The 22406-nt window shown below is 49.4% G+C and overlaps 1 protein-coding gene across 1 annotated transcript in view; it reads right to left on the bottom strand.

Annotated features, from left to right (window-relative positions):
* Positions 1–22406, bottom strand: part of Csmd2 (CUB and Sushi multiple domains 2) — a 570924-nt gene that overhangs the window by 98821 nt on the left and 449697 nt on the right. The window contains exons 27-32 of the mRNA XM_059254992.1: positions 20740–20931; positions 15845–15983; positions 12975–13162; positions 6623–6817; positions 5613–5729; positions 3069–3182 (exon numbers count right to left, since the gene is read on the bottom strand). Coding sequence (XP_059110975.1) covers positions 3069–3182; positions 5613–5729; positions 6623–6817; positions 12975–13162; positions 15845–15983; positions 20740–20931 — 945 coding nt within the window. The remainder of the gene's footprint in view (positions 1–3068; positions 3183–5612; positions 5730–6622; positions 6818–12974; positions 13163–15844; positions 15984–20739; positions 20932–22406) is intronic.

The raw sequence follows: 22406 nt of genomic DNA, 5'->3' as shown, positions 1-22406 counted from the left end.
ACTCTTGGGCAAGAGAGTACCATATGTTAAAGTAGTATATATCAAACAGTGTGTATCAAAATGAACAACACAGAGCCCAGATGAGTATACTGCTGTAAGCATGTTCAAACCGAGCACACTGTTGTAAACATGCTTGGTCTTGTACAGGGAAAGGTACAAACAACACTTGCTCTCCACCCAGGAAGGCAGGACCAGAACACAGTAATTTGGTGCAGGAACAGAGGAGAGAATTCATGAAATAAAAGCAATGGCTAATTAGAAAGTAACAAACTCCACAGAAGTACTGATCAATCGGAGCAATAAGAATTTCCCGAAGCAACAGAACCCCATAAACCTCTGGCACAGCTAATCAGAGAAGGGGACCGTGAACACAGTGCACAGCACTCCAGAGACAGGGGACATATGCACTGGAGCCAGGGGCATTAAAAAAACCATCCTCGCAGAGTACACAAATGACATTGCTGAAGTGAAGAGAAATTACAAAATGAATTTTACCAAAAGATAAAATATTAGCATTGAAATTAAAATAATACACCTGGATAGAACAGGAACCATGAGAGGAAATCAAAGAAAACCGACTGAGGAGGAGGAACTAAAACAATGAAGCAAATTTATTTGCAAATGATGGAGCCTCTCACCCAGCGTCTGGGAATTAGTCTGTGATATTAGCACTATTGAGGACGGTTCAATGGGTTTATAAGAGGAATGCACCCTGAATGCCAGTCTTAGAATTGATTAGCAAAGACCGGCTAGAAAACACAAAGGGAGCCAAAAGGACCCATTTATAATAAGAGAGCAATAAAGACAGCTAAAAACCTCCAGGAGATAGCTGGGAATAAAGCTAAGAACAGCGACAAATCGCCGCTGTTTGAACGAAAGTGGCAGCCTGACCCCCAAAGTTTCGAACAGATAAGTGGAGAGACATGTCATATTCTCTCTCGGTTGGGAACAAGTGTTAATATAAAGATGCTCTCTCCAACATAATCTACACATTTTGTGAAATTCTAGAGATAATTCTTACATTTTTTTTTCTTGTTTTGCATCTGTGTCTTATGTAGCCCAGGCTGACCTTGAACTGGCTTTGTAGCTGAGGATGACCTTGAACTTCTGATTCTTGTGTTTCCACCCCGCAACTGTTGCAATCACAGACCTGCACCATTGCACTGGGTTTATGTGGTGCTAGGCATTGCACATGCCCGCCTTTGTGCATGCCAGGCTAGCACTCTACCAGCCGAGCTATACGGCCAGCCCTATGCAATTTTTTAAACTGACCACACATTTCTAGATAATATTTGGAGATACAAACAAGCAAGAATGGCCAATTAAAAAGTCATAATAGCTTGTTGTGGTATTGCATGTCTGGGAGTCAGGAGGATGAGAACTTTGAGGCCAGCCTGGGCTAAGTAGAAAAACCTGTCTCAAAAAAAAAAAAAATCAAACCAAAGAATGACCACAGAGATGAACAGGAGCATAGCTTTTAAAGTAGTATGACGGGACTGGAGAGGTGGCTCAGTAGTTAAGAGCACCTGTTGCCCTTGTGGGGGACCTGAGTTCAGTTCCCAGCACCTACATGACAGTTCACAACCTATCTAACTCCAGCTCTGGGGGATCTGATGTCCTCTTCTGGCCTCTTTAGACACTGTATACATGTGATGTACTTCTACACATGCAGGTGGAACACCCACACACATAAAAATAAGTCTTTGAAAAATCTTATTATGACACCAAGTACCATTGTAGCTTTGTAATAACCAAAACCTGTGCACGGAGGAATATATACTTGGAAGAAATAGATTAAAAGTAAGGAAAAAGACCCAAACACCATAAAAATTAGAATATGTAAACTTGGCATTTTGAAAATTCATATCAGAACAACTGATTAATTGGTTCACGTCTCTGTATCAAATAAAAAGTCAAAATAAAATCCAGAGAAATTAAGGCAAACTGACAGAACTGAAAAGAAACAGAAAACAGAGTGTACACATGAAGGCATAAATGATGAAAGAAAGATCTTTTGATATCAAGGGGCATTTCAATTTTCTAATATCAAAACATACCCTGAAGAAAATTACATGGCAAATGGCAAAATGGAGGGGAAGGCTTCTTACAGTGTGTGAGACTCCTCTGGTATAGAATGTACTTTGCCTGTAGCCATGTGGGGTTCTACTTCATGAAAAAGAAGATGAGGGCTAATAGAAAAATCAACACAAATTTGCCACAAGGACGCATGGGTCAATAAAGACATTATTAAAAAGGTTACCACCTCACCAGCAATAAAAAAGGCAAATTAGAAAATGCTATACTATTTGCACATCTCAAATTTGCAACTTTTTAAAAAATTACCTCACTTTTGGAGAACAAAGCTGCAAGATCTTTCTATCAGGGTTATTTGACAATCTACACAAAAAGCCTTAATGATCTCACTGTATTCTTTAGCTCAGCCACTCTTAGATATGCTGAGGTGCAGTCAGGGATATGGATGAAGATATATGCATAATGCAATGAGTTATTATTCATAATGCAGAAGCAAGCTAAATGCACAGCACTAGAGAATTTGTTACATAAATCTTAAATAACTATAGGAGAAACTACTAAGCATTAAAACTATAAAAAAGATACATAACAGCAGAGGAAAGTTTATGGTGAGAGTAATTACAATGAAATATATATATATATATATATATATATAGTTTTATTCAATAAAATATGGAAAAGTCTGTCTACATGGATTTGAAGAGTAGAAGGACATGCATTACACCGTGGCAATCATTCGTTCTGAGTGTTGTTTATTTAAAATGTTCCCTTATGATGATTTTGGTTTGGCCCCAAATTTTCTACAATGAAAACACAACATGTCCATAGTGAAAAGCAAAGGTGGGGCCTGGGTCCTCCGTTCTGTGTGGCCCTTTGACGTGGACGCACTGTAGCAGGCTATGAAACAGCGCACCTTTGGCCGTGATGCCTATAGGGCCTCATTCCTGGCAGTAGTCCTGGGATGGCCCAGCCTCCCCTTACTCCTCCATTCTCCCTCACCCTGTCCCACCCCATCCCTCCCCAGCCCTGGGTACCTGTGTGAGAGCCTGAGAGAGAGCTGAGTAGCCGGGAGTGCTGGCTGTAGCCGTCATGGACCTCCACTATGTCGTTGAGGGCTGTATGGAAGAAGGCAAACTGGCCAAACACCACTGTGGAGGAGACGGGACAATCAGTGAAGAGGCTGTGCAGGATGCTGGGGGGTGTGGGGAGGAGATGGGGATCTGCTGGCCTTGGGCCAGGAGGAGAGAAGTTAGAGGGGGTTGCTGGTGCAGGGCCCAGAAGCAGGGCCCTTTCTGCTGCAAGGTTAGCACACTGAAAATATTGGCTATGGGGGACACAGACCAGGGGGAGTCCCTGGCTGATCTTCTCCCCAGGGGTTACACTTGCACCCAGGGGCAGGCCAGTAGAGGTAGACTGAACCTCACTCTTTTCTACAAAACAGATGCAGCAGCTACTTGAGGACTTGTAAAGGCTTCTGGTGCCACCCTCTATGTCCCCCACCACACCCTGATCTTAGGAGCCTATGATCACCTGAATTTTTCTTCAAATTCCCAGGCAACCAGGTCAGCCCTTGGACACCAGCTCTTGGGTAATAAGAGGTATGAACAGTGTACAGAGCAGACAGTATCTCCATCCTACTCACCCAAAAGGGGATATGACATTCACCCAGCACCCACTGGGTGCCAGGGACCACACTGGTTGTGTGCACTGTCTTATTTGACTGTGTTTTTTGCAGAAATTATTCATATTTTGTAGACCAAGAAGCAAAGGCTCAGAGGTTAAGAGTTTTGGACCATCTGGTTCATTTGAGTAGGGACCCCCATGAACTCTGGCCTTTGGTCTAGGAACAGCAGGGATATCCTCAGCCCTCTTCTCTCTGCCAATCAGTGCTGAGGGGTGGGGTCACTGTGGGCACAGCTCCCATCCACCGGGCTACACCTGACTCCCACTGTGGGCAAAGGCCAGGTAGGTCCCATCCCTGGTTTGGCTCACAATCTTCAGCTCACAGGAAGTAGGATATGTGTGTGTTTGTGTAGGCTGTGCGTGCATGTATATTGTATGTATTTTCTTTAGGCCATGTGTTGTGTATTCTGCAAATATGCTATGTATATTCCATATATATTGTGTGCTGGGGCAGAGAGGGAGGGATTCAGGCCGTGGGGTTAACTGCTTGGGACAAAATAATCTTCAGCTGAATGTGGCAGCCACGGTAGTAATCTTAGTTCTTGGCTATGGGTGGAGGAGGAGCGGAAGAACATGGGGAAAGGGAAAATTGGCACAGCTCTGGTAACGGGTCTGTAGTCCCCAGAGGTGAGCAGGACACACAGGTTCCCGCTTTCTTCTGACCTGCGTTTCAGTGCTTCTTCCCGCCCAAGCACACACTTAGCAACTAAACTCTCAGAGAGTGTTGTTTAACTCCTAGGGTAATGCGACAGCGTGGCAGGGCCAGGGCGAGGGAGACTACTTCTGAGGGGGGATCACAGGGAGGTCTCTGGAAGCATGATGTCGGCACTGACACCTGAGTTGGGGACACATCATTCGTTCCTAGAGGAGAAGGTCTGCCACTCTTCCTGGGCTCAGGGTGGGACTCACTGGCAGAGAGGAGCTACCTGGAGCATAACTCCTTGGCAGCCATGGTCCATAGGCAGGTTCCAGCTGTGTGATGCTGGCTTGGGATGGGTTACCGGCAAAGGACTGAGCTCCTCATCATACCGAGAATTGAAGCGTGACATTGGGTGCCAGTTATCAAGGGTCCTTGACTTTCTGGACAATGTTTCCTGACTTTCCTCAGTGGATTCCTGTGGCCTAAAGCTCCTGTCTCAGTGGGAGGGGTGTGGTAGATGCAGCTAAGGGTGAAGGGGCTGGGGCAGAGCTACCGGTAGGGATGAGACTGGGAGTTACAGAACAGGAATGTGTCTCCCGTCTAGGTGGCAGAGGCCTCAGCAGAGCAGATGGCCTTGGTGGGTGTCACTAAAAGCTTGCTGAATGACTCAGGCATCTGGGCCGTGCCCTGTGCTCTTCCTATCCATGTCTGAGAAGAAGTAGCCCGCTTTCCTAGCTGCTCAGGGTGACAGTCCTGATTTCTTCAGTCTGGCTATTTTGAGATCTGGAAGTTTCTCTGACTTCTTAGGGCAGACGATTGCCTCATGGGTTTCTTGTTCCTCCCACTTACAGCTGCTGGATTCGCCGCAGATGGGCGACTGGAATGATGTGGCTCCCAGTCCCTTCCCTGTTCCTTCCTGCTCCCAGGCCACTCTCTGCCAGGCCCCCAGCAGGCCTGGATCTGCAGGCCTTCTAGTCCCTTCAGTCTGTGCTGAGGAGACTCAGGGCACCTGGCCTTCATCAGCTCTCTTCACCAGTTCACCTCCCTCCTCCCCCAAACACACACAACGCCTGTGTGTGCCTTCTTTCTCCTCCCAGGCAGCCCGTCCTGGTGTATTCCACACACTCCGCTGTCCTGCCTGAGAGGCTGTCCTTCCAGGTCTCACAATGGAATTTGGTAACTTGGAGGAGTCTTGCCATTTTGGAAGAAAGAGGGAGGAGTCAGAACACACAGAAGTAAGCCAAGGAGACTCTACCGTAGTCCTTAGGCACGGTGACAAAATACAAGCATGTCTGTCCACTGGTGTAGTTCTGGGGGTAGTTTGGGGACAGGACCACTCCATCTGAACCCACATACTGTCCACCACAGGGAGCTGAAAGAGAAGCCGGAGAGGGGCCTGGTGACTTGGTGATCTTCTAACAGCTGCCCATCTTCCCTTCTCCCAGCCCGAGCCTCTGTCCCTGCCCTGGCCAAGGACACCTTGTCCCAGGCCTGAAATCCACCTAAGGACACACATCAGCCTTTGTCCTCTAGGTGTTAACACTGGCATGGGTCCTTGAGGGCACACCCTTGGGGCTCACATCACGAGACTTTCACACTTAATGTGCTTGTGTGTGTAGGACCTGGGCGTGGTCTTTGGCTCCATGGCTGATGGATGAAGGCCCTGGCGTTTACTGAGCAGGAGGCTGAAGATTCTCTTCCCACACTTACCTTCTGGGGACCACTCAGCCAAGCTACCTCCTGTTCCCATCCTTGGTGCTAGCCTTGCCCACTTATTCTTTTTCAACTGGGGTCGCCCCCATGCTCTGGGGGTTCTGACGCACAGGTGGTAACACAAGGCCACCTTGTGTCCTTACTTTACTTGCATCATTCTGCTTTACAGACATCATTCAGAATGTCCTCAGCCCCAGGAGTCAGCCCCAGGTCATCTTTATCTCCCCTTTCCTGGTGTGAAGTTCCTGGATGGCAGGCCTACAAGCCGTGGTTGAGCATCTCTCTGAATGGGAGTAGGTACACTCAAGTGAGATGACCGTCCAGAGAGGCTGAGACACTGGGTGGATGATGACGACATCCCCCTTCATTGAAAACCCACTTGTCAGACCCTGCTTGCTTCACAGGAGTCCCCTGGAGGCCATGACCTGCTTCCCCTCCCCCACCACAGTCCCTTCTGCCCACCATCTGTCTCAGGCATTCCTTGGCCTTTAGACCCCTAGGGTCCCAGGCATCCCTTGGCCTTTAGACCCCTAGGGTCTTGGCTGTTCTCACCTGTGCAGACTGGTCTTGGGTTGTTCCACAGTGGCTTCCCATCAGGCCCCAGGATGCAGCTCAGGGTGGAGGCACCCTCAACCTCGTAGCCTCCGTGGCAGTAGTAGGTGATGGAAGAGCCCAGCTTCAGGTCAGAGCCCACTCGAGTGCCATTCTTGATGGAACCGGGGTCAAAACATGACTCTCTTGGGTTTTCTGGAAAACCAGACAGACGAACAGAGTGAGTTGGTGGTGGTGGTGGTGGGGGGGGCAGGGAACAGTTCATTAGAGACTTATGAGCAGCACAGAAGGGCTCGGGATGACCTGTCAATTTCCCTGCGTGTCTAGAAACACCTCTAAACTTTGTTAGAGATTTGAGGCTGGCGATGGTCTTCAGGATTGAGGCTTTCCTCCCCAGTCCTTCTTGCTGTGACCTATAGAGGAGGAAGTGAAGTCTTTACCTTGGATATTCCTTTTCATCTCTTTGCTGACTTCCCCAAGGAGAGCAAGTACTGCCCTGCCTGCAGTGAGTCTGCGCCACTGCCCACATCCTGGGGGAAGGCAGGGGTCAGTATTCAGGCCCAGCTGCTGGCTCCTCTCTCACCCCAAGCCGGTATAAGCTAGCTTCCTTGACTTCCTATCTCCACCCACAAATCCAGCAACACCCAGCATTTGGAATTGTCTCTTTCTCCTCTTCATCTTTCCCTCCACTGTGCTGGCCTGAGGGTGGAGCTGATATCTGCTCCACAGGCTCACATATAGGGCACTAAACTCAGATCTTACTCCACCTCTGGTTGGATGCCCAAACCCCTGCGGTGTCAAAAGCTCCAATATGGGTTTCTAGGTCTTCACTGGATACCAAGTGCTCACCAATTCATTGAAGTAATGGTGTTTTCTGTCTGGCCACAAGACTCTTAGGTGTCCTCTGTTGCAGGATATTTGAATACACTGTGAAACCTTGAGACTGTGTTAATAACCAATCAACCTTGGATCAGAGGGCGGAGCCAGTGACTAGTTGACAGGAATTAGCCATAGAGAGTACAGATGAACCAGGAAGATGAATAGAGGAGGAGGGAGGGACTTGGAGATTCATGGTCTTTTTGGTTTGGGATGGCTGGAGAGGTGCTCTCTTGCTGGGTCTCAGGCCAAAAAGGAAGGTCAGCTGGTTGCTTCTCGGCCCCTTTGAGCTAGGAGGTTTTCACCCCAACATCTGACTCCTGAGTCTTTATGGGTTAATAGAACAACAGAGACTTAGTTAAAAACTACATTTGGTGGCAGTGGCAGGGCTGGGTGCCAGTGGGACCGTAAGTCCTACCAGGCCATGACCTGAGCAGGATGGTGGTGACTGCGGGGCACAGGGTGGGGAGTGCTGCAGACGGTAGTTAAAATACCAGTAGATACAGGTACAGCCAGTGTCGGAGATAAAACAACAGTCTCCCCAGGCAGGCAACTGTGGCTGTATCCAAGTCATTTATTCTTTTGACACCTCTCTGCACCACACTTGGTGTTTCGTAAGTGTTGGGAGTACCAGCTGGGTGCTGGGTATGTATGTAAAGGAGACCTGGCATTATGGTCTTTTTTCCCAGAGAAATCCCAAGCAGTCCTGGAAGGCAGCCCTTACTCTCCCTGTGACAAGCTTTTTCTCATTCTTGTCATCAGGACTGTCAGCTAGGCAGTGGCAGGACACAGCTAAGGCCAAATGGCACCAGGAACCTGTCACTGGCCCACGGGCTTTGGTTAGAGTGTCGATGTAGGGCGAGAATGCTGTCCGGCTCTTAACGGGCTAGCCTCTTTGGCAGTCGGGCTCTGACACGGAATGAGTAGAACTAAGGAGGGAAGATACCAGAGTTCAGAGATGAATGGCTCGGGAGGAATTTTGCTGAGGGCAGTCCCTGTCACCTGGGTACCTTTTAGACTGCATATACACATGGCAGTCATTGCTCAAAGCTGTCACTTAGTTGCCAATCAGCCTGTTGAGTGATGGGGCAGGACCCCCAGGGTCTATAATCCTGTCATGTCCATCCAGCTCTTACATTTGAGCCTTTCTAATTTCCCCGCTCTTCAAGTCTTCCCCAAACAGCTGAGCATGCACAGTCCTGGGTGTGCTGCTGGGGCTCACTGGACCCAGAGACCCTTCACTTGCCTGGCAAAGGCCCCTCCTCAGCATACTGTGTGCCCTGTGGTACATCACTCTGACCCCTGCATCAAATCTGGCCTTTCCTAATGCCTGAGGCTCTGGCTAGGCTATAAATGGCCACTGGGTGACCCACATTCCAATAGCAGAGATATGCTGATCTGTGATCATAAATTCATAATGAGTCAAATCATATTTGAAATTACGAAATGGAACCAAGCTCACACAGAGTCCGAATCAGCTGTGGATCCTGCTTTCCATTTCCCCTTCCAATTTCCATGATGGAACCCAGATTGACTGACAGTCCCCGGGCACCAGGTAAGATCTACACATCCCAGGCTCTTGGGCAGCCCGGCCCAGCCTAGGAGATGGAAAACACAAGCAAAACCTTCTGCTTTCCTTGGAGGAGACAAAGTCCTTCCAGACCTACAGGCCCTGCAGGTGCTGCTCTATCATCCCCTCTGGGACGTCACCCCCTGTTGTTCCTTCGCTGGCTTTCTCCAGGCGCACAGGCCTCATCGATGACCCCGACATTGTATATTCACATTCACTCACATTTCAGAACAGGATGGGCTTGCCACCCTGAGTGTGATCCCACTAATAAGGATGACAGCCCCACACATAGGAATACCACAGTATCATTCTTAAAGCCCTTCCGAATCTGTCACCTCATCTGTGTCCTCCACAGGCAGAGTCAGGTACATTCACACTCAGGAGCTATGTGAAGAATGTGGTGATCAGAGAGGCAGAATGGGTTCCCCAAGCCATTCAGCTAGTGAGAGATGGAATGAGGACCAGAAACAGATCTGCCGCTGGCCAGCGCTTGGCTGTAAATAATAAAACAGGATGACTAAAACATCACCATCGTGGTCATAAATAAAACCCAAGCTGCCCAGAGCAGTGGAACAGAAACAGTTTCTCTCTGGTCTTCACAGATGAGGTCCATTCCTGATCTTTCGAAGAGCAAAAATCCTGGAACAATAGTCAAAATGGTCCACCAGTCGGGGCTGGTTAAAAGTCTGGATGGTGGCCAACCAGTTGGGGCTAGTTAAAAGTCCGAATGCTGGCCAACCAGTCAGGGCTGGTTAAAAGTCTGGGTGCTGGCTAAGGACATGGCTCAGTCAATACATTTTTCCCCTAAAACATGGGATTCAAGTTTAATCCCCAGAACCCACGTACAAATTCTGGGTGTGGGACTGTGGGCCTGTAATCCCAGTACTAGGCTAAGCTAGCCTTGGCTACTTGGTGAGATATGGACCAACAAGAGACTCTCTCTCAAAGGAGGTAGAAAGCACTCTTGAGGACGAAATGTGAGGGAGACTTCTGGCCTCCAGATGCACACATATTTACACACACACACAGACACACAGACACACAGACACACACACACACACACAGACACACACACACACACACACACACACACACATCTTTGAGTTATAGTGGAGTCAGGTCCTCAACTATTTTGCTCATGCTGAATTATCAATGTCTGCACTGGGAACGGCAGGAAGTAGGAACTGAGTTAAGCCCCTTTTAGATGAACTGTGTGACACACATGCATGGACACATTAGTCTTTTCTGCTTCAGAAGATGTCAGTGCTAATACATCATTTCACACACACACACACACACACACACACACACACACACACACACACACACGAGTCTTTGAATCTTAACTCTCTGCAACGTAAGTTTTTTTGGCCCTATGTTGTAGATAATGTTCTAGAAGATAATAACTTGCCAGGTTCACAAATCAAGGAAGAAGTGGAGCTCAGATTTGGGTAACGCCACCTGGGATAATTAAGGCAGAAAAGAAGGTCAAAAGGGGAATAATGGAGTAGAAAATGTGGAGTGCCTGGGAGCCCAGAACACTGTCCTGACTATTAATAACTCCGAAGAGCACGGGGCTTTTGATACATGCCCGGTACTGTACCAATGGTTTCAATGAACAGGATCATTGAGCTTTGTAGATTTGCTGTGAAGGAATTTTCCTGCCATTATTTTCTGAATGAAGAAGTTGGGGATTTTGAGAGGTTAAGTAACCTAAAAGTCACCCAATTGCTGAGTAATAAACATGAACTTAATCCAGTTAACTGGAAAGCTGTGCTCTTGGCCAGGCAAGGACCTCGGCCATTTTTGTGAGGGTTTATTGACACATGGTTATGCACATTTCTTTCTGTTTTGTCCGTGGCTGCTTTAGCCCTCCAGGGGCAGAGCTTAGTGTCTGTGACAAGCAGGCCTAGAATACTTACATATGCGTGAGTGTGGTGTATGCACATTTGTGTGTGGCATATGTACATGCTTGTGTGTGGTGTATGCATATTTGAGTGTGGCATATGTACATGCTTGTGTGTGGTGTATGCACATTTGAGTGTGGCATATGTAGATGCTTGTGTGTAGTGTATGCACATTTGTGTGTGGCATATGTACATGTTTGTGTGTGGGTATGCACATTTGAGTGTGGCATATGTACATGCTTGTGTGTGGTGTATGCACATTTGAGTGTGGCATATGTAGATACTTGTGGGTAGTGTATGCACATTTGTGTGTGGCATATGTACATGTTTGTGTATGGGTATGCACATTTGTGTGTGGCATATGTACACATTTGTGTGTAGTGTATGCACATTTGCGTGTGGCATATGTACACGTTTGTGTGTGGGTATACACCAGAAGAAGACATCTGGCGTCTGCCCTACCACTTTCCACTTCATTCCCTTGAGGCAGAGTCTCTTGGTGATCTTGAAGCTAGGCTAGCATCTAGCCAAGCTTTAGCACGACCCAGTCCCTGTCCCTCACTGCTCTGGGATCACAGGTGCGTGAATAGCCAGGCCTGGTTTTTAACGTGGATGCTGGGAACTGAACTGAGATCCTTATGCTTGCTCGCCACGTGTTCTTACCCATGAGGTCGTCTCTCCTGCTCCCTGTTTTTTGTTGTTATATGGGTGCTTGGGATCCGAACGCAGGTCCTTGGGTGTACCAATGCTTTACGGACTGAGCCGTCTCCACATCGCACCCCACCATGCCCCAAGTGAGTTTTCAACACATGCTCATGCCCATTCCTTTATCTTTTTGTCTATTTTTATTTGAGCCCTACAAGGACAGAGCTGAGAACCTATGACAGGGAGATATTTATTATCTAAAATATTTGTTATCTTTAAGAAAAAATAACCCATCAACTCCTTTGTTTGACCTCTCCATTATCCACTGGCCTAATTCCAAAATTTGATGGCAGTGCATGAATTGGAGAGTCAGAAGGATAACAAGATGCCGTCAGGATGTATCAGATGGTAACCAGTCTGTGGCAAAGTGCCAGAGTCCAAGCATGAGGACTATAGATTTGCCCAGGCTGCCCTGTCTATGTGGGGTGGGACAGCTCGGCTGTGGTTTGCACGTACATCTCAAAGGTTGACACGTGGTATCCAGTGTGGTGATGTTGAGGTGATGGTGAAACCTTTAAGAAGTGGCATCTGGGGGGGAGGGTCAGGTCAAGGGGGCATTGCCTTTGAAAAGGATTAAGGGCACCTCAATTCTAAGGGTACCTCAGTTATAGTGGGTGGTTATAGGAACAGGAAGCCTGGCTCCTGCGTTTTTTTCCAGCATGTAATGTCTGTCTGGCCATGTAATCTCTGATGCATGGGTTCCCTCCACTGCGGTGCTGTTCCCTCTACCCCGCCCCTACTCCCCAGGGCTGCAGAAGAGGTCAACCAGCAGGCCAGACCCAATCTTGGACTTAAAACTATGAGCCATAAACTTTTTTCTTTAAAAAGTACCAAGCCTCGGGTATCTGTGGTAGCAACAGAAGATGGAGTAAGCCACGGTCAGTTTCCCAAGATGGTGGAGGCTCTGGCTGGGGTCTAGAGGAAGACTGAGATTCAGCATGAACCCACAATGCAGGGGAATGACCAGGAAGGTGTCAGCTGATGGCTATGAAGGAAAACTACGAGGCTAAAGTAGAGTTAGAAATGACCCTTATAGAGAAGGGGAGAGAAATGGTGATTTGAAGGCAGAAGCAGGAGGCCAAAAACCTGCTGTTACCACACTCCCTTAGCCCTAGGGTATGTGAGCAGTGAGACTAAGTCACCTAGGGGCGGGATCACAGGGAAGACAATCCTCTGTAAGAGACCTGCAGGCTCCCTGTGGTCTAGCCTATCTCCCTCCTTCTGTGCCACGTTGCTCTTCCTTTGTTAGACCCGCTGGCCCTACCCTTGGGACTCTCTAGCACCAGGCCCTTACCTGTGTAGTCAATAACAAAGCCGGCATTGCTGACAGATGCATCACTGCGGAAGGCTAGGAAGAGGCTGTTGCTGCTGCTTTCAATACGGCTTGGGAGCTGTGAGCCATAGAAGCTTCCTATGAGAGGGCTGAGAGAGTCCCGTCCATCATAGATGTGAAGAAAATCATAGCCAGGCTCCAAGTTAAATCTGGAGGACAAAAACAGCCCATCCCCACCCCAGGAAGGTCAAAGAGGCTTTCGCCGGGGAAGCAAGCCCATCATCCCATGGGACCCGCCCCCGAAGACTGAGGAGGAAGAGAGGCCCAGTGACTTTCCAGTCAGGAGATGATACTGAATGTGGTTTGGGGCACAGATGGCAGATACTAGTCAGTGAGTGTTCTCAATTCTGTAGCCAAAGACCTCAGGTTCTGCTCACGCAGGAGGGAAAGCAAGTTGCCAACTCTGGACATGAAGGGGAGAAACCGGCCGCTCTGAACCCAGAGCTCTTGCCAGACTCAGGGGCTCTGCTGCCATGCTGGTTTGCACTGACTTTGGTAAGAGCATGGAGCTACCCAGGGAGCCATCTCCAGCAGGGACCTGCCGCCATGAAAAGCCTAGTTTCCCCTCTCCATCTCATGTCAGTCATGGGGTTCCTCAGTGTCTGCCACCACTCGGGTCCTAGCAGCACCTTTAGATGTCTCTCTCTCTAAGCTATCCTGACCTAGTGTGGGATGAAAAGCCATCCTAAAAATCTTTCTTAGTTTAACAAATTGAGAACTGGAGTTCATGGATGTAATTTATCCCCCTAGGGTGCCTAGCAGGGGCATCTTAGCTTTTGATATTGTGACACCATTGCTGTCATCTACAAATATGTCAGGCCACATTTGTAGCTATCGTGGGACACATGAGGCCCACAGACTGCAGGCTGGACACATCTGCCTAGAGTGAATATCATGGAAAATGACAGAGAGAAGTGGGGTCTTAGCACCCCTCGTGCCCTGCTGGCGTGTTGTGTTAACTGCTTCATCCCCCCTTGGGACTCCGTGTGGTCTATCTGATCATTCTTAATGTGGGCCTGTTCTCTGATGCGCGATTCTGCTCTCAAGCACACGTCTAATAAAGGTAATTTATACTAAGTCAAGTGTAAAAAGATGAAAATAATAGAGAAGCAAATGTATTTTCAGAAAACAGATTTCTGATGCAGAGGCACGATGCCCAGGAATGGGTGGGGACACTGAGATGTACCATTTGGTTGGACTGGGAATGGAGGGGTCCTTCTACCCTTTAGCCAAGACATGTGGTGTAGAGAGGGGGGCTCAACCAGGCTGGAACAAAGAGGAGGAGGTGAGCAGGGAAACAGAGTGGGAGTCTAGGAAGCAGAGGTGTGTCCTCTCTACTTGGAGTCTTCCAGGATTGTCTCCTATTTCTGGGTGGCGTGGTCTTCTTGCCCTGGAAACCATCCATTCTTTCGAAAGCCTTCGGGGAAAGGCTCTGGTTGAGTCTGTCTTGGTCACAAACTGTGGAATGGCCTGGTATTTTTTTCTGTGGTTTTAAGACAGTTTCACCTTGTGGCTGACTGCACAGAACAGCCAGGAGTGTCTAACATTATACAAGGTCCATAAAGTGTACAGTCTCCAGGGAGGGAGTCACCTCAGGCTTTCATGGTGGTCCAGCCTGAGATTATTCTGGGGAGAGTGATGAGTCTCAGCAGTGGGACACGGAGGGAATAAAGTAAGTCACTGGGAGGCAGGAGCAGAGGTGAGGTTACAGGGCATGGGACAGTCTTTGAGACTCAGGAAACCACTGGGTGTTCAGTGTGGCTGGAGCTCCCGTCACAGGATGGACGGTGGCCTGCTTGGAGAGGTGGGTGTGTGCCAGACTGCAGGAGCCAAACTCAGAAATTCAGACTGCCTTACAAGCAGGATGGATTTACTAAAGGATGGACAGATAAGGGGCCTGTTGGTTTCTTTACTTTTAAGAGAGAGTAACTTGGAAAGCTAGATGGGGCAGAGTGGCCAATATGAAGACTAGGACATCACTGTGATGGAAGATAAAGACTCAGGTCAGGCGAAGAGAGAAGACATGTGGGAGTTTGCTGGCATGTGTACACACATACAAAGGTAACTTTGGGCATTGTTCCTCAAAGGGTTGTTCACCTTGTTTTTTGAGACAGAATTTCTCACTAGCCTGGAGCTTGCCAAGTAGGCTAGGCTGGGAGCCCCGGGGAGCTACCTATCTCTGCCTCCCCAGTGCTGAGATTACAAGCATGTACCACCATGCCTGGCCTTTGAAAGTTAGCGCCTTAGGCTTGTGTGGCAAACACTGACCGAACCATCTCCCCAGCTCATGCTAGAGTTTTTTGTTTTAGTTTTTAAATCAGAAGTGTCCCTAATGGGGCTGTTGGGGCAGCATCCAGGCTTTAGTGGCCCAGGGGTGCCCCTGGAGGGAGGAAGCAGGCAGGAGATAGGGCAGATCTCTGGAGACTTGCTTGTGAATGGAATGAAGGTGGGAGTGTGGGGGTTAGGTGGAAAGGTCATAAAGACCTGAAAGGCATCAGGATGGAAGCCCTGGAGAGAGAGCCACGCAGAGGGGGAAAGGGACCCAGGTGGGGCTCTTTTCTGATTTTAGTAGCTTCCGAAGTATAAGAGAAAGAATGTTAGCTGCTTCAGAAACCATTGCAAGGATTCTGTAGACACGGGGCCTGGTACAGAGAAGACAGCCAATGCTAATGCTGTACACCCTGTCCATCTCCATCTCTGTCTCCATCTCTGCCTCACCCCTGGATCTGAGAACTCCTCCATACACCTATGAGTACTCACCTGAGCATCCAGGTCCTCAACCCCCTAGCTTCTCGAAACCCTTGGTCTCCCACCCTGGGAAAGGTACATACATGTTAAATACCAGGGCGATGACGTAGTCGGGAGAGACGGTCACCCTCCAGTCACACTCCTTGCCTGGTGGGTAGGGTTCTGGGTAGTTTGGTGACAGGATGACTCCTGATGGTCCAGTTAGGTCTCCCCCACAAGGAGCTGAGGAGAGAAGAAGGTAAGGGTAAGGTTGTCCCTTTACCTGGTCACTTCAAATAGGTCATTTTATACTATGTATATTTCACACCATTAAATAATAACAATGTTATTATTGTTGTTGTTCTTGTTGAGACAGGGACTTGTGTAGCCCAGGTTGGTCTCTAATTTGCCTTGTAGTGAAGGATGATTTTGAATTCCTGATCTTCCTGCCTCTACCTCCCAAGCACCTGATTTGACATGATCATGGGGATAGAACCCAGGGCTTTGTGCATGCTAGGCAATCACTCTGCCAACTGAGCTGCATCTTCGGCTCTCCATAAATGATTTTCATTAAATACCTGGTTCTTCCTGGCTGTGACCTTAGGGAAATTACCTAACGTCTCTGGGCTTGCGTATTTTCCTTTTGTGGTAAAAAGAGGTGATGTCTCTCCTAGGGGAGTATCTGTGATGCTTAGTGGAGAGGTTTCATGGTCAAAATGGTGTCATCGTTGTCTGTCAGGCATATGAACTATTTGGCATCTTCCCACTGTCTTGTGTCCAGAATTCAGGAGAGCCTCATGGGTATTCACTGCATCTTCCGTGATACAGGATATCATGGGGAGCGGAAAACACCATCACGCTTGCCTGCCAAGCACTGTTGGTCTCCTTGGCTGCCAGTTCTGCTGGCATCTGCTTGCAGCCCAGATGCCTTCCAGCTTCTCAAACTCTTTGCCTAAGGATGAGTATGCACCACACCAGGACCAGTGTGCTACAATCCCTAACGAGTCCACAGTGGCCACCCTCTTCTAGGCTGACGGGCTTCTAGACAGATGGGAGGAGAAGGTGGCCAGGGATCCACGGAGCTACTTTCCCAGGGGCCTTCTTCAGTCTCTGCAGGCCTCAAGCAGCTCTCTGCATCCTGGCCAGGCTGTGGTACAGGGTGCTGAGTAGAGCAGATGCTGGGAGCATAAGGAGTCAAGAGCTGAAAGCTGGTGGAGACTAGATGACAGCTTCAACTGGAAACCAAGGGTGCTACCAAGGTCAGCAGTGGATGGTGCAGGGAGCTGGAAGAGGCGACCAGAAGACCCAAGACAGGCAACGAGGTTGTAGCGGGAGGGAGCAAAAGGGTATAACAGAGGGCCAAAGGGTGGGCCAAGGAGTGGCTCCTGGCTTGTACCAGAGCTGAGCTGTTGCATTGCTGATTTGGTCAGCTCCCACAAGGGTGCCTAAAAGAGGTAAAGTCCCCAGTCAGGCCACAGAGGCCCTAACATAGCTGAATATTAGCCTGGAGGATTCATGAACAGGGTGTCTTCTCCGTGGAAAGATACATCCCATGAACCATGTTGAGTCCAGAAACACTTGCGTGCCGGACATGTCACCACAGATGAATTGTTCACTCACTCAGTCTCGTTGGCAGCTCAGCGAGCTGGGAGTGAGGACGGAGGGTGCTCTCCTGGATTATACACAAAGAGGAAACTGAGGCCAGAGAGGTGAAGTAATTCACCTTGTCTTTCTAAGACTCAAGTCTGCACTTCCCGGCTCCATAGTCTGGCTCCTCCTCTGGAGGAGTATGGGATGGCCTCCAAACTGCAGGTGGTCCTGGGAGAGAATAGTGTCTCCCACTCCATGCCCACAGGAGAAGCACTGGCATGGATTTTCCCCCTAGCTGATTCCCCTTGTTTTCTCTCCTTTAATGAACTTTCGCCTGAGCACAAGGTTGGGCAGTGGCCGGCTGGTTAGGACCACAAAGGTAGACTGTGATATCCCACCACAAAAAAGTGGCTCTACCCTAGTCAGGCTGGAATGTAGAAACCCTTTTCCCCCAGCCTGTGTGGGTTATTCTCTGGGCGTCTCCATGATGCCACTGTTCTGGGTCAGGATTATGGTCTCAACTCCTCTCTGCCAGCTCGGGTCAGGAGTTTCCCTCAGGCTTTTGCATTCAGGGTGAGTGTGGCTGTTTCTAAAATCCCGTGACTCTTCTGCTGGGCTCTGGATCACCCCAGGGTGTCAGGATTCCCAGCCTCAGCTTCTGCATGGCTTTTGTTCAGATGACCCCTAGGTATCTGCTTCACACTTAGCAAGCCGTGTGGGCTTCTCTGCACTCTGCCAGCTAGGTCCTAGACGGGACCCCTGGGTTGGGTCACCGACAGCTTCATAGGGACAGGTCGGGGAGGGTACAGTGGAACTCAGTAAGCTACGATGCCAAGTTGGGGCAGGAACCAGCTTGGGACAGCTATGGATGGTTAGGAGGGAGATGGCGTGTGCTGAGGAGTAAGAGCTGTAAAAGGGCATTGGTCTGGTGTCACTCAGTCTTGGGGACAGAAACAGGACAGTGTTGCTCTTTAGCTGTGGGAATTTGGACATATTCTTCCCTTCTCCGAGGCTCCAGTTCCTTATTTCTGATGATGATGATTGTTTCTACTGGACAGTGCTGACCGGGGGGCATGCTTCTAAGTGTAGGAAGGATGCTACCCATTTCCTGTTTCACAGGTAAAGGAACTAAAGGCATGGAAAGTTCAAGCCGATTGTGTGAGGTCACACAGATGGTTGCGGTGAAGCCAGACTTGAACCCAGGGTGTCAGAATCCAGAACCAGAGCTCTAAGCTCCTGGGCTGACTTCACTGTGATCGCGGCTAGCCTAACATCCATCACAGATGATGCTTGACAAATATTTGCTTTCTTTCTTTGTTTCTCTTCTGCAAGGCAGGGCCATCAAGGCCAGCTAGCTCCACTTGTGGCAGGCTGCCAAGGAGCTGGAAATGAGGGGCTTATCACTGGGATTTCCAATCTGTTTGTGAGAAGAGGCAAAGACATTTATTCTGCAGCCCGAGGAACACTCCCTGAGGCTGTGTGCGGAAGAATGCGCAATGAAAGCTGAATTAACCTCACTGCCCTGCTCGGTGCCCAATTGGAGCCTGCCAGCTCAGCCCTGCACAGACCTTTTCTGGGGCATGCTGCTGCGGGGTTTATTTTTCTGGAATGTATACTAGAGGGCCACAAGCTTAGGGGGCAGGGGACTTTGAAGAGGGCCATGGAGGCTTCTGGATGCTCCCCAGCAGAACTCCCTCCTGCCCCGCCAATGGGATTCTGGCTTAAGGAGAAGAAGGGAGCCCACGGATTTGAACTAGGAAACAAAGAGGGGAACTGAGCTCAGAAAGGGAAGGAGACAACACTTGATGAGGTGAGGGCTGGGTGTGCTGTCACTCTACAATGCCACAAAGGAAATGTGTATTTTCCCTCACAGGTGAGGACCCCAGGCTGAGCTGAACCATTTCCTCGAGGCCTCTGAGCCAGGGAACGGCAGATCCTCACCTGCACCTGGGTCTGACTGTGCCTGCAAACCTGCTTCCCAACACTGAGCTGACTTCAGGGCCTCTTTGGTTCGTGAACCCAGCTAACCCCATTTCCACCAAGGAAAGGGATTCAGCATCCTGCTTTCAGCACCAGACCCCAGAGCCGGGACCTGTAAAGGGAAGGCCTCAGGTGTCAGGATGGCATTCCCACGGAACCTTCCAGTGTGAAGACAGCTGGGAGAGGTCACAGGAAGTCCCCTAAATCTGTCTCTAGAAGGGATGGAACATGGGTGGTGGGAGTCGAGAGGCTTTGTGCTCAGCCTGGCGTGGGCAGGAATCTTGGCTCTTGTGTATCTTAGCTTTGCAATTTGGGACAAGATATCCAAATTTGTCTATTTCAGTTTCTGTAGCTATAATGAGGGAATGGTGCTAAATTCAGAGAGCTGTAGGGAAAAGCTAAATGGGGTTATCTAAGCAAATGTCTAGTGTGAGCCCGGCACATGTACAGACTCAGTAGCTATGGATTCTCACTCTTCTGAGTCCACCTGCCACCTACATGCCACGGGCACAAGCAACAACTGAGTTCATCATTTCACCCAGTGGGAAGAAGAGCCACAAACATGTGGGCACCTGGGGCACATGGGCACCTGGGGCTTGTGAGCACATGGAGCATGCTCACCTGGGGCATGTGGGCACCTGGGGCATGTGAATACCTAGAGCATGCTCACCTGGGGCATGTGAGCACCTGGGGCATGTGGGCACATGGAGCATGCTCACCTGGGGCATGTGGGCACCTGGGGCATGTGGGCACCTGGGGCATGTGAATACCTAGAGCATGCTCACCTGGGGCATGTGGGCACCTGGGACTTGTGAGCACCTGGGACTTGTGAGCACTTGGGGTTGGCTTCTCTCTTTCTGTCTTTCCTGGCCACCTCTCCCTTCAAGTCTCCCCACCCACCTGTCTTAGGTAGCTGGGGGCAGGATTACGGAGTCCCCTTCCTTTTTAAGCAATGTGACCTTAAGCCTCTTTCTTAAGAACCTTCTTCTGTTGAATGGGGAGATTTTTAAGACAAAGGGCAGATCTCAGGAACCCCAGTTCAGGTGGTCAGCAATTCCTTAGGAGAGGGGGAACAAGCGTCTTTCCTTTGCCTCTGGAAATCTGCTATCTTCTGGCCCGGGGTGACCGACTCATCCATCCTAGACAGATGGGCCAGAGACAAGGAGACAGGCCTGCCTGGCTCACAACTCTCTGAGATCATTTTTGAAAGTGCATCATTGGTAGTGGGGTGTGTGTGTGTGTGTGTGTGTGTGTGTGTGTGTCTGTGTGTGCCTGTGAGTATGGCAGGAAAACTGGGTTTTCTTTACCATTCCTCTGTTCTAAAACTCCTGGCCCCAGGCTCAAAAGGCAGCTGCCTCCTGGGTGGCAGTGCCTGGTGCCCACAACCCCAAGTCTGGAGGGAGGAGCGGAGCCCGCAGCTGCTCTGTACCGATGCACGTGGGCGGGCTGGGCTGCCAGAAGAATCTGTTCTCGATCTTCACGCAGCTGATCTCTGCGCTTCCCTGCAGCGCATAGCCTGGGTCACACTGGAACACCGTGGAGTCACCGGCCTCCCAGCTGTCGCCACTCCGGCTCCCGTTCTGCGGGACTCCAGGGTCGTTGCAGGATGTGGCTGTGGACACTGAGGCAAGAAAACAGAAGAGTGGGGCTGATGTAGTGTCTGCCTGTCAGCCAGGCTCACAGCTTATCAGCAGTGCTGACTCTCACTGCCCTCGCTAGTGACCACCGCTGTCACCTCCCTACTGCTGGCACCAGCTGTAGCGACAACACCATCCTCCTTGGCCCTCCTCTCACTGACTCCACCACAGTGTGCTGCCATTGTACATCACCGTCACCATTGGACCAGTACCTCGCTGTGACCAGCATTCATCCAGTAAAGTGGTTCTCAACCTGTAGGTCTTGACCCCTCACAGGGGTCACATATCAGATATTTACATTATGATTCGTAACAGTAGCAAAATTACAGTTATGAAGTAGCAATGAAAATAACTTTATGGTCGGGGTCATCAATCATACCACGAGGAACTATATTAAAGGGTCACAGCATTAGGAAAATTGAGAACCATTGATTGAGCAGGAGGTGTGTTTTTTTAAGCCTGGTTGTACCGTTACGATTGCAGAAATGAATTCTATTTACAAATACAAACATTGTCACACGAAGCTTTGCTATCTCATTTAAATACCACAGATCTAACTAAGCACAAGGGTTTGAGAAGGATTTGGAGTTGGCCTGTTGGGTGCTGAGTAGTTTCCTGGGAAGGACACTGGGACTCTGTGGAGGTCAGGCCTCTCCCTATGTAAAAGCAGCCACGGACCCTTTGGACTGGCACCACATTCGGGGAAACACCAGATATTTGTAGCCAGTGGTAGAGCAGAGCTCAAAATCAAGCTAAGTGACTTGGCTGTATTCAAAACTCAGAAAGGGGGCAGGGCAGATGACTTGGGGGCAAAAACCCGAAGGCCAGAAAACCCTTGGAGAAGCTGTGTGGACATGGCAGCTGGCCTGTAGTCCCAGAACTTGGGAAGTAGACTCCAGGGATCCCAGAGACAAGCTGCCTAGCTACACTGACTGAATTCAGGAGCTTTGGGTTCAGGATTTTCAGTAAACAAAACATAGCATGACTCAGGAAGATACTTGTGGTGGTTTGAATAGGTATGGCCCCCCATAGACTCATGTGTTTGAACTTTGGCCCATAGGGAGTGGCACTATTAGGAGAGTGGTCTTGTGGGAGTGGGTACGGCCTTGTTGGAGGAAGTGTGTCACTGTGGAGGTAGGCTTTGAGGTCTCACATATACTCAAGCCACACCCTGTATGACAGTTCACTTCCTGTTGCCTATGGATCAAGACACAGAATTCTCAGCTACCTTTCCAGCACCATGTCTGCCTGCCTGCCACCATGCTTCCGACCGTGATGATAACGGACTAAACCTCTGAAACTGTAAGCCAGCCCCAATGAAATGTTTTCCTTTATAAGAGTCGCTGTGGTCATAATGTCTCTTCACAGCAACAGAAACACTAAGACAACATCCAACATCCAACTCTGGCCTCCATTTCAAGCAAGACATGAATGTTCATCCATCTATGAGAACATGTAT

The sequence above is a fragment of the Peromyscus eremicus genome, chromosome 2 (assembly GCF_949786415.1).
Source record: "Peromyscus eremicus chromosome 2, PerEre_H2_v1, whole genome shotgun sequence".
NCBI lineage: Eukaryota > Metazoa > Chordata > Mammalia > Rodentia > Cricetidae > Peromyscus > Peromyscus eremicus.
The sequence above is the reverse complement of the archived record's forward strand: the minus strand, read 5'-3'. Positions and strand labels throughout refer to the sequence as shown.